We start from the raw sequence: 22,923 nt of genomic DNA, 5'->3' as shown, positions 1-22,923 counted from the left end.
AACAGTGGAGAAACAGCAGCTGGGAATAAAAGTATTATCACTGTACAGTGAGCAAACACGGCAGTTGATGTCGCACACAAGCGTATTAGATTCCTGTTGAACTGTTACAGTTACAATAAACTCACAGCCTGTAGAAATCTTAAAATTCATGTCCTATTTAAGAAAACAGTAGATTTTGATTCAACCAAAATATAAATAATGTCATATGGCAGCATGGTCGTTAACACTGTTGCCTCACTGCAAGAAAGTCCTGAGTAAGACTCAAGCATCTGGCTGGGACCTTTCTTTGTGGAGTTTGCATGCTCTCCCCATATCTGTGTGGGTTCTCTCTGGGTACTCTGGCTTTCTCCTACAGTCCAAAGATATGCAGTTACTGGGGTATGGTCAATTGGAGATTCTAAATTTCCCACAGGTATGAATATCAGTATGAATGGATGTCTGTCTTTTGTGTTATCCCTGTTTCAGATTGGCGACACATCCAGGGTGTATCACCCTCACGCTAGGGTAGCTGGGATAGGCTCCAGCACCCCCGTGACCCAGATAAGGATAGACTGAAGAGAATGGATGAATGGATAAATAATGTCTCGCTCACAAAGTATTTCTACATGCCTCGTTCTTAAGCTGAGTGTATTCGTTCACTCTCTCCACAGCTACAATATTGGTCTCCAGCGCTGAGGTCGTCATCACCAGCCAGTTGAGGGTCTGGGTTACCTGCAGAACCCCAACAGGAGAGAGGTCTGTGTTTACATTATTCCTGCATTTTAGTGTTACCGCATACATAAACACAGATGAAATAAGGATAAATTCTGAGTGTTTTTGTGACTGACATTAAGGGCATATGATACAGATAGGCCAACCACATTACTGTCAATAGAATCTCTGGAAATGACAGCAAACAGAGCAGCAAAAAACACCACCAGGTTTCCAACAAACTCCAGACGTATGGCCAGCCATCTGTCAAGAAAACAAACCCCACAAATATGCACACAAACAAATTTTAGGGTCTCATCATTTAGCATCACATGCTTATCTGTATTTGGTACACTGTTCAATGTCTGACCTGTCAGACACGATCCGCAGATAGATACTTTTGAGGTTCTCATCTATAGTTACTTCATTGTGTTTAAGAAACCTTTCTTGATGCTTGTAGGCTCTTATCACTGACAGGCCGGACACCGTCTCACCAAAGTGAGAGTATATCGGTGAGCGAGACACCGAGTCCAGCCGACGCAGCTGTCTTGAAGCGGCAATATAAAAGCGCTGGGTGTAGAGAGACAGACAAAACAAAATCAGTTTGCATTTCATATTATAGGAAAGTTAGGTTAGCTTTTTTTTACATATCTTCTTTACCTTGTTTAGCTTACCTGTACAAAGAAATAGATCAGGGCCAGAGGAATGATAACTATGGCAAAGAAAGGAGTTGCCATGCAGATGACAAATACTGTCCCCAGTACAGACATCAGACACAGAAGGCAGGAGCGCAAGGAAGCAGGAATGGCCTCATCTATGGTAAAAATGTCCTTTGGGATAATATTTGGAGAGTTAGTATTTATTAAAGTCACAGGACAATTTTATTTATAGTGCACATGTAAAAACATAAAAAGTACATAATTAGCAAAATTATAAGTGTAAATAATACTAGAAGAATGAAGTCTATTATAAAAGCTAAAGTCAGGATATTGGAGAAAATGTCAATGATAAGTCATGGATGTTTATCAGTGACTAAACACTTTTAAAGTTTTGAGTTATTCCAAAGATTATAGCTGAGTCAAAGAATATAGTCTTACAGCCACTCTAAAGACTTAATAATTTAATAATTAATTATTAGTCCATTAAGACCCTTTGGCTGTTATAAGTAGGATTTGAGGATACAAGAGAAATTAGCTCCTTCTTCCCTTTTTCCACAAGTGGCTGAATTTAGTAGCAGCAGCAAGCAGAGACAACAGCACTACAACCATATTACTGCATTACAGCAAATTGTTTTGATTTGCTACTGTGTAAATAAAATAAAATTGATCAGTATATTGATTTCATATGTTGTGTTTATACACCACTCTGCATTTAATTATTAATTATTATTAATCTCTGGCTCTCTTCCGCATTATGTCTTTGACTCGTCTCCCTTCTTTCACCCCCAAACAGACGGCGTCTCTGAGTCTAGTTCTGCCAGAAGTTTCTTCCTGTTAAAAGGACGTTTTTCATTCCAACTGTCACCAAGTACTGACTCATAGGGAGTCATCTGATTGTTTTTCTCGATTGTGGTAAGATCTTTACTATTACAATATAATGTACCTTTAGTGACTGTTACTGTGTGTCAGCACTAGATAAATGAAATTTAACTGAACTGTATACTTGAGGAGGCAATTGGGAAGAAAGCCTCTTTAAAGAAAGACTTAAAGAACGAACAGTTTCTTTACATTTCCAAGCTACAGATTTTGCATAGGTGCATGGACTCCATTAGAGGTTTGATGGTTGATAACTTTCTTCGACTTAATGAGGTGAAAACTGAAGTCCTTGTTTGTGCTCCTAAAAAAATTTGTACCTAGGGTTATGGAAAACTCAGGGTCACGTTCTACATTTGCCAAACCTTTTATCAGGAACCTTGGTGTAACTTTTGACTCAGATCTGACTTTGGACATTCATGCTAAATCTCTGGTCCACTCCTGATTTTATCACTTGAGAAATATTGCTAAGCTGAGTCCCATTGTATCACACTCAGAACTGGAAACTGTCATACATGCATTTGTTTCATCTTGTTTGGAGTACTGTAATTCTTTGTTCACTTGTCTATGGAAAGCTTCTTTGGAGCATCTGTAAGTTGTTCAGAACGCTGCTGTAAAGCTTCTGACCAAGACTTCTAAGTTCTCCCGTGCCACATGCCTGCTGAACCAGCTGCACTGGCTCCCTATTAAATTCACTTTAAGATTAAGATTATGACTCTGACGTTCAGGGCCCTGCATGGAAAAGCACCAACATATATCAGTGATCTTTTACATCTATACATGCTCAGAAGGTCCCTGAGGTCATGTGATAGGGCTTGCTGGTTGTCCATTATACGAGGCTGAAAACAAAGGGCGACAGAGCTTTAGTAACTGTGGCCCCCAGACTGTGGAACTCTCTTCCTTTGAACTTGAGATCTGTGGACTCAGTGGTCTCTTTTTAAAAAAAACAGCTAAAAACTCATCTTTCTAAACTTGCTTGATTTTTGTTTTTATGTTTTAGCTTCTCTGTGAAGCACTTTGTGATATTTATCTTGAAAGATGCTATACAAATAAAATTATACTTACTTTTACTTTACTTTAACAATTTTAAGAATATTTAGGGTTGTATTCAAACATTTAAGCTAAAGTGGGAAAAAATAAATAATACAAGTAGATATACAACTTGCAGCAAACACAAATAAAAGCTTTTTTTAATGTTAAATTTAATGTTTAGTTTTTTAATTTTTAGCACTGTTATTTTAGAAATGACATTAAAAACTAGTTATACTTTGTATTTGTAATCATACAAGCCACAAGAAGATAAAATAAATATTAAAATTCATGAAAAGAATCCTTAAAAAGTGAACTACAAGACCCTACCTTTGCAAAGCGGTTGATCACTCTTCCAATAGGTGTAGTGTCAAAGAAAACCATAGGAACTCGCAGGATGTTGTTAAGAAGTCGTGAATGCAGGATACGAGATGCATCAATGGAAGCATTGGCTAGGAGCAGTGTGCCAAAGAACACAAAGAGGCCTGCAATAAAAACAAGAACGTTTCTAAATAATAGAACTACATTTTTAACAAAGACAAATCCACTGTGGACAGAACCTTGAACTTACAGTAACACTCGGGTGTGCTTTTCCCTGCCTACTGATATAGAATGGCTGTTATTATTATTACAAAATAATAATAGGGCAATAATGACAGAAGAAATTGTATTTAACTTTTTTCATATTCAATTCTTATTTTTATGGGGAAAAAATAGTTCAATCAGCAATATATGCTCTGCATGTAAAGCTGAGTTCAAGCTGAACCAAGGTCCAAATTGACAGTCTTGATTCTTTGTCCTTAATTTACAATATAAAGCAGCTGGAATAAAACATATACAGTGGGGCAAAAAAGTATTTAGTCAGCCACCGATTGTGCAAGTTCCCCCACTTAAAATGATGACAGAGGTCAGTAATTTGCACCAGAGGTACACTTCAACTGTGAGAGACAGAATGTGGAAAAAAAAAAATCCATGAATTCACATGGTAGGATTTGTAAAGAATTTATTCGTAAATCAGGGTGGAAAATAAGTATTTGGTCACCTCAAACAAGGAAAATCTCTGGCTCTCACAGACCTGTAACGTCTTTTGTTAGAAGCTTTTCTGTCCCCCACTCGTTACCTGTATGAATGGCACCTGTTTGAACTCATCTGTATAAAAGACACCTGTCCACAGCCTCAAACAGTCAGACTCCAAACTCCGCCATGGCCAAGACCAAAGAGCTTTCGAAGGACACCAGGAAAAGTATTGTAGACCTGCACCAGACTGGGAAGAGTGAATCTACAATAGGCAAGCAGCTTGGTGTGAAAAAATCAACTGTGGGAGCAATCATCAGAAAATGGAAGACATACAAGACCACTGATAATCTCCCTCGATCTGGGGCTCCACGCAAGATCTCATCCCGTGGGGTCAAAATGATCATGAGAACGGTGAGCAAAGATCCCAGAACCACACGGGGGGGACCTGGTGAATGACCTGCAGAGAGCTGGGACCAAAGTAACAAAGGTCACCATCAATAACACACTACAACGGCAGGGAATCAAATCCCGCAGTGCCAGACGTGTTCCGCTGCTGAAGCCAGTGCATGTCCAGGCCCGTCTGAAGTTTGCCAGAGAGCACATGGATGATACAGCAGAGGATTGGGAGAATGTCATGTGGTCAGATGAAACCAAAGTAGAACTTTTTGGTATAAACTCAACTCGTCGTGTTTGGAGGAAGAAGAATACTGAGTTGCATCCCAAGAACACCATACCTACTGTGAAGCATGGGGGTGGAAACATCATGCTATGGGGCTGTTTTTCTGCCAAGGGGACAGGACGACTGATCCGTGTTAAGGACAGAATGAATGGGGCCATGTATCGTGAGATTTTGAGCCAAAACCTCCTTCCATCAGTGAGAACTTTGAAGATGAAACGAGGCTGGGTCTTCCAACATGACAATGATCCAAAACACACCGCCCGGGCAACAAAGGAGTGGCTCCATAAGAAGCATTTGAAAGTCCTGGAGTGGCCTAGCCAGTCTCCAGACCTCAACCCCATAGAAAATCTGTGGCGGGAGTTGAAAGTCCGTGTTGCTCGGCGACAGCCCCAAAACATCACTGCTCTCGAGAAGATCTGCATGGAGGAATGGGCCAAAATACCAGCTACTGTGTGTGCAAACCTGGTAAAGACCTATAGTAAACGTTTGACCTCTGTTATTGCCAACAAAGGTTATGTTACAAAGTATTGAGTTGTATTTTTGTTATTGACCAAATACTTATTTTCCACCCTGATTTACGAATAAATTCTTTACAAATCCTACCATGTGGATTCATGGATTTTTTTTTTTTCACATTCTGTCTCTCACAGTTGAAGTGTACCACTGGTGCAAATTACTGACCTCTGTCATCATTTTAGGTGGGGGAACTTGCACAATCGGTGGCTGACTAAATACTTTTTTGCCCCACTGTAACTCTGACATATAATTTGTCCCCAGTTTACAACATGATAGTGCTGGTTGCTCTATTTCATTGTTATCCATGGCAGCATTGACAATTCAATGATAATTTCAATAACTTCCTGGGGTATATTGATATCAACTGTTCTTCCATTAGATTTCTATTTATATTAAAATATGCTGCATGTCAAATGTACACAGTTTTTTTTTAATATCATATGAAAAGAAAAAAACACTTTTGAAAGGTGTAAATAAAATACTGTTAAAGAACAAATAAATAACAAATGTTTTCCCTCCCTTTGTTGTACTCTGTATTTTTTCACTCATCTCGTCCCTCTCCCTTTATTTATTTTCCATTTAAATAAAATAACTGTTGGTGATAAACTCAGTCTCAGGCTGCTCTTAATGTTGCAGTGAGTAAGATAACTTGAGCCTTTATATTTAGTAATAGTGAGTTAAAAAATTACTGTAATTAATCATCTTTACTTCCTGGATGTTTGGCTCCTAGTTGTACAACACTTCCACTTTCCACATGACATCATCATCATACTGATGTCATTGCTCTAGTTTAATTATCTTTCTACCCACCTTCTTCAAGCATATCTTTCTACTATCTCCCCTAAGTATCCACAAGTATCACATGTGGAGTTCCCCAAGGTTCCATCTTGGGACCCCCTCTGTTTAACATTTACATGCTCCCACTGGCACAGATGATGAAGAACAACAAAATAAACTATCACAGCTATGCAGATGACACACAAATATATATCACAATGTCACCAGGAGACAGAGGCCCTGTACAGGCTCTTGGTAAATGCATTGAGGAAATTAATGACTGGTTGTGCCACAATTTTCTCCAGCTAAACAAAAACAAAACTGAAGTAATAGTCTTTGGTGCCAAAGAAAAACGATTACAGGTCACCAGAGAACTTCAATCTATACATCTAAAAACCACAAACCAGGAGAGAAATTTGGGTGTAGTAATGGATGCAGACCAAAACTTAGAAAAACACATTAAGACAATAACAAAATCATGGTCCCTAAGGACCCCAAAGCGCTTTACATATCCAGTCATCCACCCATTCACACACTGGTGATGGCAAGCTACATTGTAGCCACAGCCACCCTGGGGCGCACTGACAGAGGCGAGGCTGCCGGACACTGGCGCCACCAGGCCCTCTGACCACCACCACTAGGCAACGGGTGAAGTGTCTTGCCCAAGGACACAACGATCGAGACTGTCCAAGCCGGGGCTCGAACCGGCAACCTTCCAATTACAAGGCGAACTCCCAACTCTTGAGCCACGATCGCCCAAGAATATTTCAAGGATAAAAGATCTGTCTCAACAGGACCTGGAAAAACTAGTCCATGCATTCATTTTTAGTAGGCTTGATTACTGTAACAGCATCTTTACAGGTCTGCCTAAAAAAATCAGTCAGACAACTACAGCTCATTCAGAACTCTGTTGCTCGAGTCCTCACTAAGACCAAAAAAGTGGACCACATCAGTCCAGCTCTGAGGTCTTTACACCAGCTGCCTGTCCGTCAGAGGATAGACTTTAAAGTTCTGATGCTGGTCTATAAAGCTCTGAATAGTTTAGGACCAAAATACATCAGTGACCTCCTGACCCAGTATGAACCTTCCAGATCCCTCATCTGGATCCGGTCTTTTATCAGTTCCCAGAGTCAGAACCAGACACGGAGAAGCTGCATTCAGCTTTTATGCTCCATATATCTGGAACAAACTCCCAGAAAGCCTCAGATCAGCTGAAACACTCAGTTTATTTAAATCCAGGTTGAAGACTCACCTATTCTCAGCTGCATTTGAATAAAACACCAAATCCACACTTTTAAAGCTTAAATTTCAAAACTTACATTTTAACTAGAGATGGCACGATACCACTTTTTAATGTCCGATACCGATTCCGATATCATAAATTTGGATATCTGCCGATACCGATATGAATCCGATATAGCGTATTTTGTAATCAATAAAACTGTTTTTTTATAAATATATTGCTGCATTTTGTATAAGTTCATACTCAAGTTTTAAAAAACAAGAGATTGAAGCTATTCTGTTATACCTGTATGCAAAAAATGCACTCCATTTTATAGTTCAGCAACACTGATCAATCTAATAAATTTAAACCTACACCATCCTCCCTATTCTGGTATTTTAAAGAGTACTTAGTGGATATATTAAGCAACCTAACTAATAGGGTTGCCAACTCCCAGCAAAAATATTAGGGAACCACCCCCCGCCCTTAATCGATGTAATCAACTTTAATTTAATGCAAGTGTAAAACAAATGCACAGAAATCAATTATTTTTCTTCAATATTTAAATAGATTCAACATCTTGCTTCAACAGAATTGCAGACTGCACAGATGGTACCTTTCCAAAGGAAAAAGTACTATAGCTTACTAGGGTGTATATTAGACTTATTAGTTACTATATACAATAATGGATTTCTATACATTTAATCAGATGACCACTTTTGTTGTAAGATTCAGATAATTATTTATTCAAAGTTTTTAAATGACATAACAAAGAAAAGTATTTCTTTGTGCCCCCCTCTCCCTGTTAGTGCCCTCCCTGGCCCCTGACAAAGCTTTGCTAGACCCGCCCCTGCACAGTTACCAGCTGTCAGCTACTTAGAAAAGGATCTTGGTGTTATTTGTCTCTCAGAAACAGTTCATAACTTCCCTTCAACTCATTCATGTCACCTAAAAGGTAAACCTGTTTCTCCATCACCTGCTCGGCTCTGATGATTCAGTAAGGACATCTCCTGGATTCATCTTCATGTTTCCCTCTCGCCACATATCCAAACAGATATCATGACCAGCAGCTTTTACAGCTGTGGCCCCAGCAAACCTCAGCTGATACTAGAAAGTAATGTTAAATACATTCTAACAACAGCTTTTCACGCTTAAACGTGCCGCTGGTCTCCTCTTTCTAGCGCAGTGGGCGATAAACAAACAAGAAAGACGGGACTTGCGGCAGAAAAGCCGATCAGCTGATGATTGATCAGTTTCATGTTTGAAGTAATAACAGGAGAGGAAGGGGGAGGGAATGAGAGAAGTAGATGCAACTGCGCAGCAAAGACAGAATAACTCCAGCTTTGTGTCTATTTTTTAATTCTAGCTGAAGTATGGGACAAATCGCTTCCTTTTCACCTCAATATGGAACTCCGATGGCCAGTCCAGCTGTGGCTCAATATATCAGTTGTTAAGCTTAACGTGGAAATACTATGCAAACATTCAGGGATGAACTTACACACTTGCTTTACTTCTCTGGGATAGTTTTCGCCGAGATGAAATGCCGCAGTTAGGAAGCACGTACGAGGCTCCAAATGCTCCAACAGACCGCCAAACAGCCGCTCTATCACGTGACACATACTGCTCCGATGCGCCGATCTGGGTTACGCCAAGTAGCGCGTTTTGTGAGGTGATTTTGTGATACTTCGGATCGGATTACATTTTTTATTTCTCTCCGATATCCGATCCAGTAATTTAGGTCCGTATCGGACCGATACCGATACGTAATATCGGATCGGTCCATCTCTAATTTTAACTACTGATTTTATCTACTGTTTTTTTTTTAAATAAATTTTAAATCATGCTTTTTTTTTTCTTTTCTTTTTTTTTATTACCTTGTTGTTGAATTGTGCTATATAAATAAACTTGCCTTGTCTTGCCTAATTCCTATTATTGCTGGAAATCCATTTTGCTAAGATGGGCCAACAGAGTTTAATCATTAAATAGCTTAACTGAATTCTGTATATCAATAAATTCCTCATAATTGTCTCTACTTATTAACCTAAAAAGTTATAGGTGCCTATGCACTTTGCAGCATGGGTCCCTGTGACAAAGGACCTAACGCACACAGTGCACAAGTCCTCTAGTACAATAAAAAGACTGGAAGTTTAGGTTATCTATATAGCGCTCTAAAAATGAGTGGATCCTAAATAACAGGGTACAGAATTTTCCTTACTTTAAGACATAAAGTTGCTTAATGTTAACTTACATGAACCTGAAAATATTTGCAAATAAAAAAAAGGAACAACGAACGTCTGTTACCCTGAGCCACTCCAAGAGCTCCGAACACTCCCACCCTTGTGTCCCTCTTCCAGGAAGGGTATGTCATGTTGTAGTACTCCACAGAATCACTGGTCCAGTCACTCAACCACAGATTTTGACCGGTGAAAGCAGCGGTCTGGATGAAGTAAATCAGGAAAACCATGGCAGAATATCCCCAGCCCATGGCTCGCAGGTACTGCAGGAACACTGCAAGCTTCACCTGGAAATCAGCACGAGACGGCACTCAGGAAACAGGCTATCATTTGTTGTAATCTTGCACTAGTTGTACAAAAACATTTTGTTACCTGTCCTATTTCCATAGTTTCCTTCTCTATAAGTTTCTGGCCTTTCTGTGGTTCATCAGCATTTGCAGATTTTGTAAGGGAATTATTTCTTCTTAATCTGACACTAAAAATGAAAAAAAAAAAAAATGAAATGGACATTCTGCTAAAGATGGTATTTGAAACAAGCTGTTTCCCTGGTTTCATCTATAACTTGCCTGCCATTGCGCTGGCTGCGGCGGATGCTGTTTTCTTGCTCCAGTGTAAGAGAAACAGTGTCCTCCGAAGCACCGTCAGGTTGGGCATTGTCTCCGCCTGGGAAGAGCTCAATGTCTTCTGCATCCTGGCCCTCACCTAAATGAACAATATACATGGTGTTTTACAAATATGGCAGTAATTTATGGTGTCTTGGGTCAATATGTGAACAACATCAACACAAAGTATTCATAAAAGATGACAAAAAGAAATTTAATTCATTCATATTAGTGGTATCCTGAGACTATTACCAATGCTATTATGTTCCCTTTCAGACCGTGCAATATTACCCAACAGTACCTTATTGAATATTTGTTTAATCCCCCTCATCATACGCTGCTACTCCCTTTATTCTATTGCACAATACTATGTCACTTTCTAGAATTGCCTGCACAGATAGTTAAGTTATTTATTTTCCAGGATATAGTTATATATATTACTTTGTTAGAGTTATTTGATACTATGCCTTTCACTATCCTACTGTATATTACTGTATACTACTATTCTTATTGTGTATATATTGTAAATCTTATTCATCTGTTCCTCTGTCTCTCCTGCTGCTTTGAGCATGTACATGACAAAAGAATTTCCCTCGGGATAAATAAAGTTATTCTTATTCTTATATAATTTTAGCATCGGTTTTGGGTTTACATCTAACAAAACATGTAATGTGTGCAGATTATGTTGCTAATATACTAAGAAAAGGTTGTAATCACCTGTTTCTGAATTTCTCTGATTCCTCTGCTCAGTGGCATATGTGTCGAGAAACTTAGAAAAAGTTCCTCCACTGGCACGAAGGTTTTCATAGGATCCAACTTCAGAAATGACTCCATTCTCCAAAACCACTATTTCATCCACGTATGGCAGGAAGCTTATGCCATGAGTCACCAGGATACGAGTCTGTATGGTCAGAGATATATGAGACTCAAGTGCATTCACCAATCTAATAAATGAAAATATTAATATTTATAAAGTATATAAACACATCTACTGTATATCTCCCAGCCTGACTTTAAAACCAGTATAAATTCACTATCAGATGAGAAGTGTTGCAAAAGCAGTAATAAAGCATATTAATTAAATTTAAAGCAGGCGCTAATAAAGTTCAAATGAGATAGTAATTAATAATAGAGTAAAGATATCCAAAGTTTAATGATTTTTAATAGACAATTATTAGAAGAATTAAATATAAATTCAACAATAACAAAAATACTGAACTGACAGGATTTACAAAAACATTGTAATTATTAAAGAAAAAGAAAGAAAAATGAAAAATTATTAAGTTGTATTTATCAAAAAGAGAATATAATTCAGTTCACAGACTGACTTGACAATAATTAGTTTAATCATTTAAAAATCATTTATAAAGCCATGTTTCCTAGTGTTTTGGGTTTAATTTCTATTTCCAGATTATTGGTTATTTGTGGTTTTGTTCTCTTGATGTTATTTGTTATTCTGGTTTCTAGTTTAAGTCACTGTCTTCCTTGTGTTCCATGTGCCATGTTCCTTCAGTCTGTCTCTCCATGTCAAGTCCGCATCTTTGTGAATTGTCTCTTAGTTCCTGTTTTATTTTGATAGTCCCAGTCCTATGTGTCTAGTTTTGCTTCTCCTTGTCTTGTTATGTATAATGAACCCCAGCTGTGTCTCCCTCCTGTTTCTCATTCCCTGACTGCTCCTGTGTTTTCTCCTTCTTTTTACTGGTCTGTCTGTGTTCCTCCGTGCTGTTTTCTCTGCTTGTTGGTCTTTGTGTTACCTCCCAAAGGTTTCCCTTTAGGTTCTGCACATGCCATCACCACTTCTGTTTGTATTGTCATTGTGTAAATAAAGCTCACTCTCATTTAAGTCAGTGCCTGCATTTTGGGTCGTATCTCACCTCCACATGGCTTGCCTTGCTAGCCGTGACATTTTCTAACTTGTCAAAGGAGCTTGCAAAGAAAAGCGTCTGGACTTCTTTAAGTTGCTTGAAGACGTTTCACCTCTCATCCGAGAAGCTTCTTCAGTTCTAAGGTCAAATGGTGGAGAGTCCCAGATATAAACCTAGTGGGAGTATCCCCCCACAGAGGGACAAAAGGACCCCCTGATGATCCTCTAATCCCCTGCAAGCTCCTTTGACTACGATGACCTGGATGACTGAGAACCTTCACAGACACATTTTCTAACTTGTAATTCTATTTCCAAGTGGCTTTCATTCCTAACCTTTCATTATTAGCTATTCAGTTATCCTGGTCATTTAGTGATATTTAGCCTATTGTAACCTCTACATAATGCTCTGGTCCTGGGTAAAATGAGGTAAAATACTACAAATTAGACACCATGTTTTCTATGCAAGTAACAGCTGGAATATCCTGGGCAGATAGTATTTCATGTCAAGATTCATCAGAAGAAATTAAATGAGAAATGGGAAAGTTTTTTTTTTTCCTTTTTCCTCCCTTTTTTCCTGTAAAATAATTATCAAATGTTTTTAAGCACAAACCTTGTCTTTAAGTAATCCATTGGGTCCAATTACATTTTCAAAAAGATGCTTTCCTACATGGGAGTCCACAGCAGACAAAGGGTCATCTAATAGATAGATATCAGCCTGACTGTAGACTGCTCTGGCTAAGCTCACACGCTGCTTTTGACCCCCTGAGAGATTGATACCCTGAAAAGAGAAGAAAGGAGGGGAAAAGAGACACACTCTTTTAGCCTTTCCTTTATAATCAGAAGAGCTCTTCTGTTTTGTTACTTTTTTGTCATGTATTTAAGAAACAAATATTTTACATGTGTTTACAATAAAGACCATACACAGTATTTGCATAGAGGAAAAATATTTGTGTAACAAAAAACCTGAACCGTTCAAAGTGTTACTCACTTTCTCTCCAATCTCAGTGAGGTCTCCTCCAGGCAGCAGCTCAAGGTCTGGGGCAAGAGCACAGGCCTCTATGACCTTTTTGAAGTTCTCTTCCTCATGTGGAGATCCAAACAAGATATTATCCTTCAAAGTAGCATTTTGGATCCAGGCTTGCTGTGGCACAAAAGCAAGAGAACCCTGGAAAGAAATAGACTATTACTCATGTCTTATCATAAAAAACTGGCATTCACAAAATTTCATCCAGACCAAACACTACCATGCTAGATGGGAAAAAAAATCAATTCTTTTACTAGAAATGTTAGAAAACTCCACTGAACTTAGTTTATTCTGTGAGTAAAATGATTTGAGTTATTCCCTTTTCAATATGGATAAAACTGTTCTTTGAACAGGTGGCTTGCCCAGTGGATTTAGCATTGTTTTACATTGTCTTTCTAAAAAAAATGATCACACCAAGCTGGAGTAAAGACACTTATGTAATAAAAAGACAAAAAAGAAACTGGAATTTAATTTTATGAATTAGAAACCTTGCTGAGCAAAAATTCTTATTCTTCTTTTGGCTAATTTTTTTAAGGGTTGCCACAGCAAATCCTCTGTCTCAATTTCACAAAAACTGTGCTAAAATGCCTCAATTTGTAGAAAAATATACTTCTTTATTCTGCTGTGTCTGAATTAATCTCCACCAATGCTGATGAGTTTAGACCAGATTATCAATACTGCCTTGAACGAATTAGGCTTTTGCTGTTGCTTCTATATCTTTGCTTTGTTAGCTAAAGCCTTTAATGTTTATTATTGCATACTTAAAAAAAAAAATTGTAATGTGATTGTTAAAGTCTTCTATGCTTTATTGTTTATTTTATGTGTTTGTTTTTGTTTTATTTTGCATGTTTTTTTTTAACACACACTGATAAATACAAACGGGGAAAAAGCCATTACCCCAATGTTGATAAAACCTTTGGTACTGTGCATCTCTCCAAGGAGGGCTGACATAAGAGACGACTTTCCTGACCCAACAGCTCCCACTACGGCAACCAACCGACCAGGCTCAATGTCCAAATTCACACTGGACACACATAATAAATATGGTCATTACTGTAAAAACAGTAGGAAAAATACAACTGTGTTTCATAAATGTGTGGAACATAGTGTACCATTTGGATAAAAAAAGCACGCAGTGATTTGCAAATCATTTAAACCCTACGTTTAATTTAAACTAGGACACAGATGATGTTTCATATGTTGAAAACGAAAATTTGTGTGAACTTTTAAACATATCCTGAGTTTAAATTTAGCCAGACAGGAAAAACTTTTAAAAAGTGCCTGAAGCAACATCTCACAGTTAATTAAGTTAACTAGTAACTTTTTGATGACCAACACAGACATACTCTTTCAGCAGAGGCTTTGCATCTTTTTCCCAAGCAAAGGAACCATCACATATGCTCACAGCAGTATCTAAAAAATGAACACAGACCAAGACAGAGCTTAACAGATGATCCGCACACATAAAAACTGTGACTAAGCTTCAATCTTCAGCTGTAGAACAAGTGCAAATTCTAATGGTGAACATACTGAAACTGGGGTCTTGGCGCACAATGTCACTGTCGATGTCTTCCCCTGCCAGAAACTTCTCCAGGCGCTTCTTAGACACTGCTGTCTGAAAATTCAAAGAACAGGTTAAGTTTGATGTTATCACAGGCTTGATACATGTGCGTGATGTAGCTCTGTTCACTTACTTGTACAATGGAAGCAATGAGCATAGGCAGCATGGCAAGAGGAGCTCGGAGGATGTTGAAGAGAGAGATGGAAGTAAAAGCTCTCTCAGCAGTTAACACATTATCGTTGCTCACACTAACAAATATTGCAAACGTGGCCAGAGAAACCTGCAAGCACAGTCAGTTTAAGAAAAAAGTTTGTTTACCATTTGATTCTAGTCTCTGCGAAGCTCTCTGACAGAACTCACCAGAGCTGGAATGCAGCATGAGGTAAGAATGGAGAAGGAGTGTAGGTAGGCAGACTTCTTCATGACTTTTAGTTCTTCCCCTCTAATGTCTTCCACCTGCTTCTGGAAGGATGGCTCCCAAGCATACAGCTTCAGAATCTGGTGGGAGACAAAAGAAAAAGACAGTGAGGAGGCAGTGAGGCAGAAGGAACGGTGCGGCAGCAGAGCACTTATTGTTGAAGTTACTGCAGTTTCTTGAAGCATCAATGTCTTACATGTAAGGAAGGCATCTACATACACCATGAATACACTGAATAAGGGAGCTCACCTTGATCCCATTTAGAATTTCATTCATGATTTTCATTCTCTTATCTTTAAAGTTCATGTTCTCTATCTGAAAAGAGACACAATGTAGCTCATGTTAAACAGGCAATAAGACAATACTTAAAGTGTTTTGAACAGCAATTTATTCTGTGTAATTCATTTGAAAAAACAAAACAAAACAACTTTTTCACCAGCAAGAATCGCATGTTGAAAGTTACAGTGATCACTTTCTTCACATTATAATTAATATAATTAAACTCCAAAGAAATTTTTGGTCAGTTTATAGAAGGGAGACTGGTCTATGAGAGCAAATCTGTATGTTGACTGTGAGACACGTGGCTGAGCCTGCATGCTGCGTCACTCAATTGTCTATCTACTTTTGAGCCTCTGAAAGAGGGGGACTGTATCAAAATCTATTAAACAGTCAATGCAATAATTTAGTTAAACATCTTGAATAAAACTTATTAAATTTATTGTGTGAACTATTTACAGCACTGTAAATAAACGCACTGTTCATCATAAAGAGTCCAGCGTTTGGGTCCTCATTCCTCACATCCCGACGGCCTGCCACGCAGACCATGACATAAACAATCAATCCAATACTGTAGTTAAACATTTTGAATAAAAAATTACAATTTGCAGTTTAATCTCATCCTGATTATTTGATTTAGAATCTCGCACAGAGGTTTACAGAAGCAAAGAAGATTTGGCTAGTATTTCCCCTGACCTGGAGTTTTCTGGCCTTGGTTGCTAGCACTGCATTGGTTGGAATTATTAACACCATGACTCCCAGTCCTGCCAACACAGAAGGTCCTAACTCCAGCCACAGGAAAACAATGGATATGATGATCTGCAGAGGGCAGGACCACAGCAGGTGGATAAAGTTGGTCACATCATTGAAGCGCTGGGCATCTGCTGACATCAGGTTCACCATTTCCCCTACTGTTGACTCCTTACGAGTGTCATTGGACACCACTAATGCCTTAGAAAAGGGATAAAAAGGGCTTATTAATTAGAAAGTGGGGTGAAAATTAAGTAAGAGAAGCATATAAGTGATATTTTTTCTTACTCTGTATGTCACTTAAAAAAAACCTCCATAACCCTATATATTGAAAAAAGCCAAGCTGACTTTCTTTTAGAAATAATGTAAATAGTTTTTGATGTCTCAGGAGTATTTTCTTCATTTCCTGATTTCCAAGATTTGGTAAAACTTAATAAAACTTCATAAAAACAAAAATTATGTATTCTGATTGGCTATTCAATCAGGGTCTTCACCAGTAGTGACTGAGAACTCACAAAATTAATCATTGAGATCAATAGTAAAAGTATTGATGGAAACTAGAGCTATAGACTAACACAGGTTTTTTCTGTGACAAGTATGTGCTGATAAAAGTACTTTAAAACTGAAACATCTGACAACTGACTTAAGCAGAAAATTATGACTAGTAATTTTTTTCTTCTAATGTGTAACAGTAATTTATATTACACAGCATTTGATTTTTTTTTCACACCAATATCAATAAATGGTGTTCTGTCACTCCTGTTTTTACCTTTTTATACACAGCAGCCATAAGTGCAGTGCGAACCTTCATCCCCAGCACATGGCAGCGCTGGAAATACTGCTGTAGGGTCAGAGACTGTAGCAGAGCCACCACCATCAGCAACACTGCATACAAATAGCCCTCCCAGGCATATCTGGATTTGTCCTGAGTGAACGAGATCATCAATCTAGGAAAAACAGAAAAAAAAAGAAGAAAACATGCTAATCTCCAGCTTCATCTTTAGCACTTATCTAACAATGTCCTCATTTCATCCTGCCACTCCTGTTATCGGTTATGAATCACCAGTGTCGAGACATGAGGGACAGAGAAAATTTTAATGCCCCCTGTCTTTCTTCTCAACATATCTGAGAGAGGGTGAAAAGGTTTAACATCCAATTTTTGTAATGTGATATATAGTTTTAATCTTTATTTTTATCTTCATTTTTTATCTTTCTTTATTTTTGACAAAAGATAAATCATAATATAAGTTTGATCAATATGTTAAATGAGAAATGTAGTTTGAGTAGTGTAAGAGTCTAGATTTTTTGTGTGTAGACATGATCTGGCTTGGATCTTGTAGCAATATAACAGTTAAACCCAGAATCAGAATTCATATGTGATTTAGCTGTTAGTTAATAGTGATAGTTAATTGCTGAAAGGAGAGAGAAGGGGAGGCAAATGGGACTTGGTAGAGTATAAAAGAGAGCGCCCAGAATAACCTTTTAACCCGTTGTGAAACAGTACAGGTAAAAATCTGAGTATTGACCCATTTTAATGTAAATAGCTCTTACAGGTTACTTCAGCCATTTACACATAACATACAGTTGAGGCCTACTGTCAAACCCCCTAAAGCTAATCCACTTAAATACCAAGTGCACCAGGGGGGAGCCGCTGTAACTATGTGCCTGATGGAGACCAGAACTGCAAGGCTACTCAGGTCCCCGGATTTTATCAGATAAGCAGGAAAAACATACAGACGATTTTGAGACCATTAAAGCTGGGCGAGCCCCCTGAGCCACATCAGCCCCATCTGAACTTTGCATTGCCTGCTGAGTAATACTCATCCAGCGATTAGAACTTCTTAAACAGAGAGCTGACCCAGACTTCCTGTATTGGGATACTGGTCCCACAGATTGGCAATAGTAAATAGTTAACACAAAGGATTTTAAACGGTAATAGCAAGTAAATCTAAAAACAACAAACTTAAGAGAGAACAAAATGGGTTTTTTTTTATGTTTACCTAAATATGGTAAAACTGTTACATCTGTAACAGGTAATTGCATAAATTCCTTTAACTCTCTGGGTTTTAAAGCAGGCTTAGGCTACGAAAAAGATTTCCCAAGCCTTGAACATCGCTTGACCAGTGCTCTACTGGTCAAGCGATCATTCAGAAATGGAAGGAGTATGGCACAACTGTAAACCTACCAAGACAAGGCCGTCCACCTAAACTCACAGGCCGAACAAGGAGAGCCCTGATCAGAAATGCAGCCAAGAGGCCTATGGTGACTCTGGACGAGCTGCAGAGATCTACAGCTCAGGTGGGGGAATCTGTCCACAGGACAACTATCTGTCGTGCACTTCACAAAGTTGGCCTTTATGGAAGAGTGGCAAGAAGAAAGCCATTGTTAACAGAAAACCACAATAAGTCCCGTTTGCAGTTTGCCACAAGCCATGTGGGGGACACAGCAAACATGTGGAAGAAGGTGCTCTGGTCAGAGGAGACCAAAATGGAACTTTTTGGCCAAAATGCAAAACGCTATGTGTGGCAGAAAACTAACACTGCACGTCACTCTGAACACACCATCCCCACTGTCAAATATGATGGTGGCAGCATCATGCTTCTCTTCAGCAGGGACAGGGAAGCTGGTCAGAGTTGATGGGAAGAAGGATGGAGCCAAATACAGGGCAATCTTGGACGAAAACCTCTTGGAGTCTGCAAAAGACTTGAGACTGGGGCGGAGGTTCACCTTCCAGCAGGACAACGACCCTAAACATAAAGCCAGGGCAACAATGGAATGATTTAAAACAAAACATATCCATGTGTTAGAATGGCCCAGTCAAAGTCCAGATCTAAATCCAATCGAGAATCTGTGGCAAGATCTGAAAACTGCTGTTCACAAACGCTGTCCATCTAATCTGACTGAGCTGGAACTGTTTTGCAAAGAAGAATGGGCAAAGATTTCAGTCTCTAGATGTGCAAAGCTGGTAGAGACATACCCTAAAAGACTGGCAGCTGTAATTGCAGCAAAAGGTGGTTCTACAAAGTATTAACTCAGGGAGCTGAATAATTCCGCACACCACACTTTTCAGGTATTTATTTGTAAAAAATGTTTGGAATCATGTATGATTTTCGTTCCACTTCTCACGTGTACACCACTTTGTACACCACTTTCATGTGGAATTCCAATACAATTGATTCATGTTTGTGGCTGTAATGTGACAAAATGTGGAAAAGTTCAAGGGGGCCGAATACTTTTGCAAGCCACTGTATTATTGACATTATTAAGGAGCTGATGTTGAAAATTAAAAAAATCTGAAAAGAATACACACTTTTGGGAAGTTTCATTCCATTTGCATTAACAGAATGAAAAAAGAAAAGTGAAGTGGCCACAAATGGCCAGGATAGAGCCCAGAGGGTTAAGTGATATAATTGTCTTATTGAAAAATATGCATCAGAAAACCTTCACAGACATACATCAGAAGGTCAGAAAAGTGAACTATTAAGAGACCATTGTAGTCCACTGCAGGGTACAACACAGCTAAGTTCCTAGTTTAAGTCCAGCGACATTGTACAAGCACAACATTGTTCTTCTCTTAAATCTGTTGTTTTATTTCTGTAACGTTCTGTAATATCTTACTCACTTAAGGAGCTGAGGACTGACAAAGGTTAACACATCCTCCAGAAGTTTGAAGCAGAAAGATTCAATCAGAATCCTTTTAAAGGTCTTGTAAATGGTGGTAATCAGCCATGAATTGGGATAGTTCTCTTCCTCCTTATTGTCCTTTTTCTTCTTTTCATCTTCCTTCTTCCCCCTTTCCTCCTAAAGGAACAGATCGTTCAAGCACAGTTGATGAGATTTATTCAGAAAAAAACATAGTAATGTTGATTAGTGGTGTTGGTAAAATCCGTTTAGACTGTAGCTCAATATTGTGTACATGTGAGTGGAAGTGATTTTGATGAAATGCTCTCACCATCATTAGTACATCCTAACTCACCCTTTTCCCCAGACCACTGGAAAGCCCATTTTGCTGTGGGTCTTCCTGGGCACTGTGTATGTTCTGAAACAATTTCCTTTTCATCTTGTTCTGGAAGCGGACCCTAGCTGCATCCAACTCAGGCTTCATGAAATGCTGGAAACGCTCATTGATGAAAGCAGTGCTATCACTCTCATTCAGATCCCACATGTCCTCCTGAACCAGAGGTTGTTTGTAGCCTTTTAAGACCATACTGTAAAAACAATGAGAACTTTGAAGACATGGAGCACATATGTAGGTGCTTGTTAAGATTCCGACTATAGTGACCTTAATGTTACCTGTTTAACCAGTTGAATGTTATTCTACTCAAAAATGCTGCACCTGCTTCAGGATTCTGTGGATAAAAACAAGGTTCAATCTATCTTATTTAATCTATGCTTATAAAACTTCACCCTCGGAAAACAAACAAACAAAACCAATAACAAATAAAGGGTACCTTTTTTATAAGGTCTTTGGCTTCTGGGGGGATATCAGCCACAGTAGAAAGAACTAATGAAATCAGTTTAAGCCCAAAAGAAATGTAGAAAAGGCTGAAACGTGGGACATCACGGACCTCGCCCTAAATACCAAAAATGAGAGAAAGAAATACTTTAAAGGGTCCCGAAGAAACAGAAAACGGTGTGTTATGGAAAATATACAGTCAATCATATCAAGTTATTGCATCATGTCTGATTAAATTTACTATTTTTCTTCTACTTTAATTCAACTTGATCAAATGTCTTCATTCATACCAGTCTGAGAGCCTCTCGTAGGAGGGTCTGGAAAGGAAAGATGTCACACACTACAAGGAGCAACCAGAAGAGGAAAATAGAGGCAGAGTCTATTGCTCCTTCCCGTCTTAATCCTTCATGGCAAAGCAGGACAAGGATCTAACAAAGAAGACACATCAGAACATAAAAACAAATCCTTTCAAATTTAAATAAATAAATATAAAGGTTGCTCTATTTACCCATGTGACTGCAAATAAAACTGGATTTGCGTAGTATGCAGCAGCATTTTTTGAAGATTGGTCACTGTTTGGACCAAAATCTTCTCCTAGTGTGACTCCCAGGTGTGCTATGGCTGTTAGGAACAACAGAGACGCCACAAGCTGAAGGAAGAAAACACAGACCAGACATGAGAATAAATCATGTTATTCTATTAAAAAATTGCATTAACTTCCTAGGACCCGGCGTCCACATATGTGGACATCACATTTTGTTTTGTCTAGACCAAAATACTAAATTTTGCTCTACAATGGCCTGATATCCACCTACGAGGACATTATACTGCCACTGTTCTATCGAAATTTAAAACAAACATCCTCATATGTGAATCTCATTTATCTTAGAAACAAAAAGCAGGTAAAAAATAAATAAATAAAATAAAAATCTGGTAATTCTTTGTTTTTACATTCATCAGGTGCCAATCAGCCCAAATAGCAAAGAGAAATTAAAAGTGCATGACATGAAAAAGTTCGGGTCTTAGGAAGTTAAAGGACTGTTATTAGTTGGAGTTCATGTACTGTTATTCCATATGTAATGCAAAAGATTATATAATACCCTTAAAAACATACTTAAACTAGTTGAACTAAGTAAAATAGTGATTGAAATTCTCATTAGATTATTGACAATTTACTGTTTATTTTTGATTATATCAACTGTAAAATGGATTTTTATATGTATCTGAATATAAAGTTAATTGAGTCACCTTTTTGTTGTATTGTAATTGCAATACTCTCACTCACAGTATAACAAGCTGCAACTGCACTATGTGAATGTACCTTGGGAAGACTGTCCGAATTTGACATTTGCCACATTTGGAGTAAAATGCCAATGGAAGAGACAGTGGCAATACACAGGAAAAAGCTGAAGAGAACTGAGTGCCACTGGACTGCTGCAAGGTTGGGGAGAGGAGACCGCAGGAGGGGGAGGACACATGGAGGAACACTGTTGTTTTAGTGTGGGAAATGAAATTGGGTTAAGGAGCCTGGAGAGAAAAAACAACTGCCTTGGAGTGTAGAATTGAGAAAGTTTCTGGAGCACCGCAAAGAGGAGAGGTACACAAAAATGACAAAAATAAGTATAAATGCATTAATCCTACTAACACAGACACACATGCAATAAAGCTCATGAAGATCAGATAGTATTTTAAGCATGCGTTTCTGTTATTATCATCTTGTCCGGTTCACTTAGTGGGATGAGAAGTGATATATAAACTAGCAGACTATTATTATATTCAATTCAATTCAATTCAATTTTATTTATATAGCGCCAAATCACAACAAAAGTCGCCTCAAGGTGCTTCATAGATACAGAGAAAAACCCAACAATCATATGACCCCCTATGAGCAAGCACTTTGGCGACAGTGGGAAGGAAAAACTCCCTTTTAACAGGAAGAAACCTCTGGCAGAACCAGGCTCAGGGAGGGGCGGCCATCTGCTGCGACCGGTTGGGGTGACAGAAGGAAGACAGGAAAGAAGACATGCTGTGGAAGAGAGACAGAGGTTAATAACAGATATGATTCAATGCAGAGAGGTCTGTTAATACATAGTGAGTGAGAAAGGTGACTGGAAAGGAAAAACTCAATGCATCATGGGAATCCCCCGGCAGCCTACATCTATTGTAGCATAACTAAGGGAGGATTCAGGGTCACCTGGTCCAGCCCTAACTATATGCTTTAGCAAAAAGGAAAGTTTTAAGCCTAATCTTAAAAGTAGAGATAGTGTCTGTCTCCC

The 22,923-nt window shown here is 38.6% G+C and overlaps 1 protein-coding gene across 2 annotated transcripts in view; it reads right to left on the bottom strand.

Annotated features, from left to right (window-relative positions):
• Window positions 1-22,923, bottom strand: part of LOC113035525 (canalicular multispecific organic anion transporter 1-like) — a 33,857-nt gene that overhangs the window by 5,463 nt on the left and 5,471 nt on the right. Inside the window, exons 3-28 of one of the 2 annotated variants that reach the window (XM_026191142.1) lie at window positions 21,969-22,081; window positions 21,156-21,296; window positions 20,938-21,075; window positions 20,643-20,765; window positions 20,485-20,540; window positions 20,168-20,399; window positions 19,814-19,992; window positions 16,961-17,138; window positions 16,138-16,392; window positions 15,415-15,480; window positions 15,108-15,245; window positions 14,881-15,027; window positions 14,717-14,801; window positions 14,533-14,599; window positions 14,084-14,210; window positions 13,151-13,327; window positions 12,773-12,940; window positions 11,016-11,199; window positions 10,263-10,398; window positions 10,069-10,171; window positions 9,764-9,983; window positions 3,582-3,736; window positions 1,365-1,520; window positions 1,061-1,260; window positions 828-954; window positions 610-711 (exon numbers count right to left, since the gene is read on the bottom strand). In XM_026191142.1, the coding sequence (XP_026046927.1) occupies window positions 610-711; window positions 828-954; window positions 1,061-1,260; window positions 1,365-1,520; window positions 3,582-3,736; window positions 9,764-9,983; window positions 10,069-10,171; window positions 10,263-10,398; window positions 11,016-11,199; window positions 12,773-12,940; window positions 13,151-13,327; window positions 14,084-14,210; window positions 14,533-14,599; window positions 14,717-14,801; window positions 14,881-15,027; window positions 15,108-15,245; window positions 15,415-15,480; window positions 16,138-16,392; window positions 16,961-17,138; window positions 19,814-19,992; window positions 20,168-20,399; window positions 20,485-20,540; window positions 20,643-20,765; window positions 20,938-21,075; window positions 21,156-21,296; window positions 21,969-22,081 (3,773 nt within the window). The other variant, XM_026191143.1, reaches the window with a different exon arrangement.

Source organism: Astatotilapia calliptera, chromosome 13 (assembly GCF_900246225.1).
Source record: "Astatotilapia calliptera chromosome 13, fAstCal1.2, whole genome shotgun sequence".
Taxonomy (NCBI): Eukaryota; Metazoa; Chordata; class Actinopteri; order Cichliformes; family Cichlidae; genus Astatotilapia; species Astatotilapia calliptera.
Note: the sequence above shows the minus strand (reverse complement) of the source record. Positions and strands in the feature narration are given on the sequence as shown.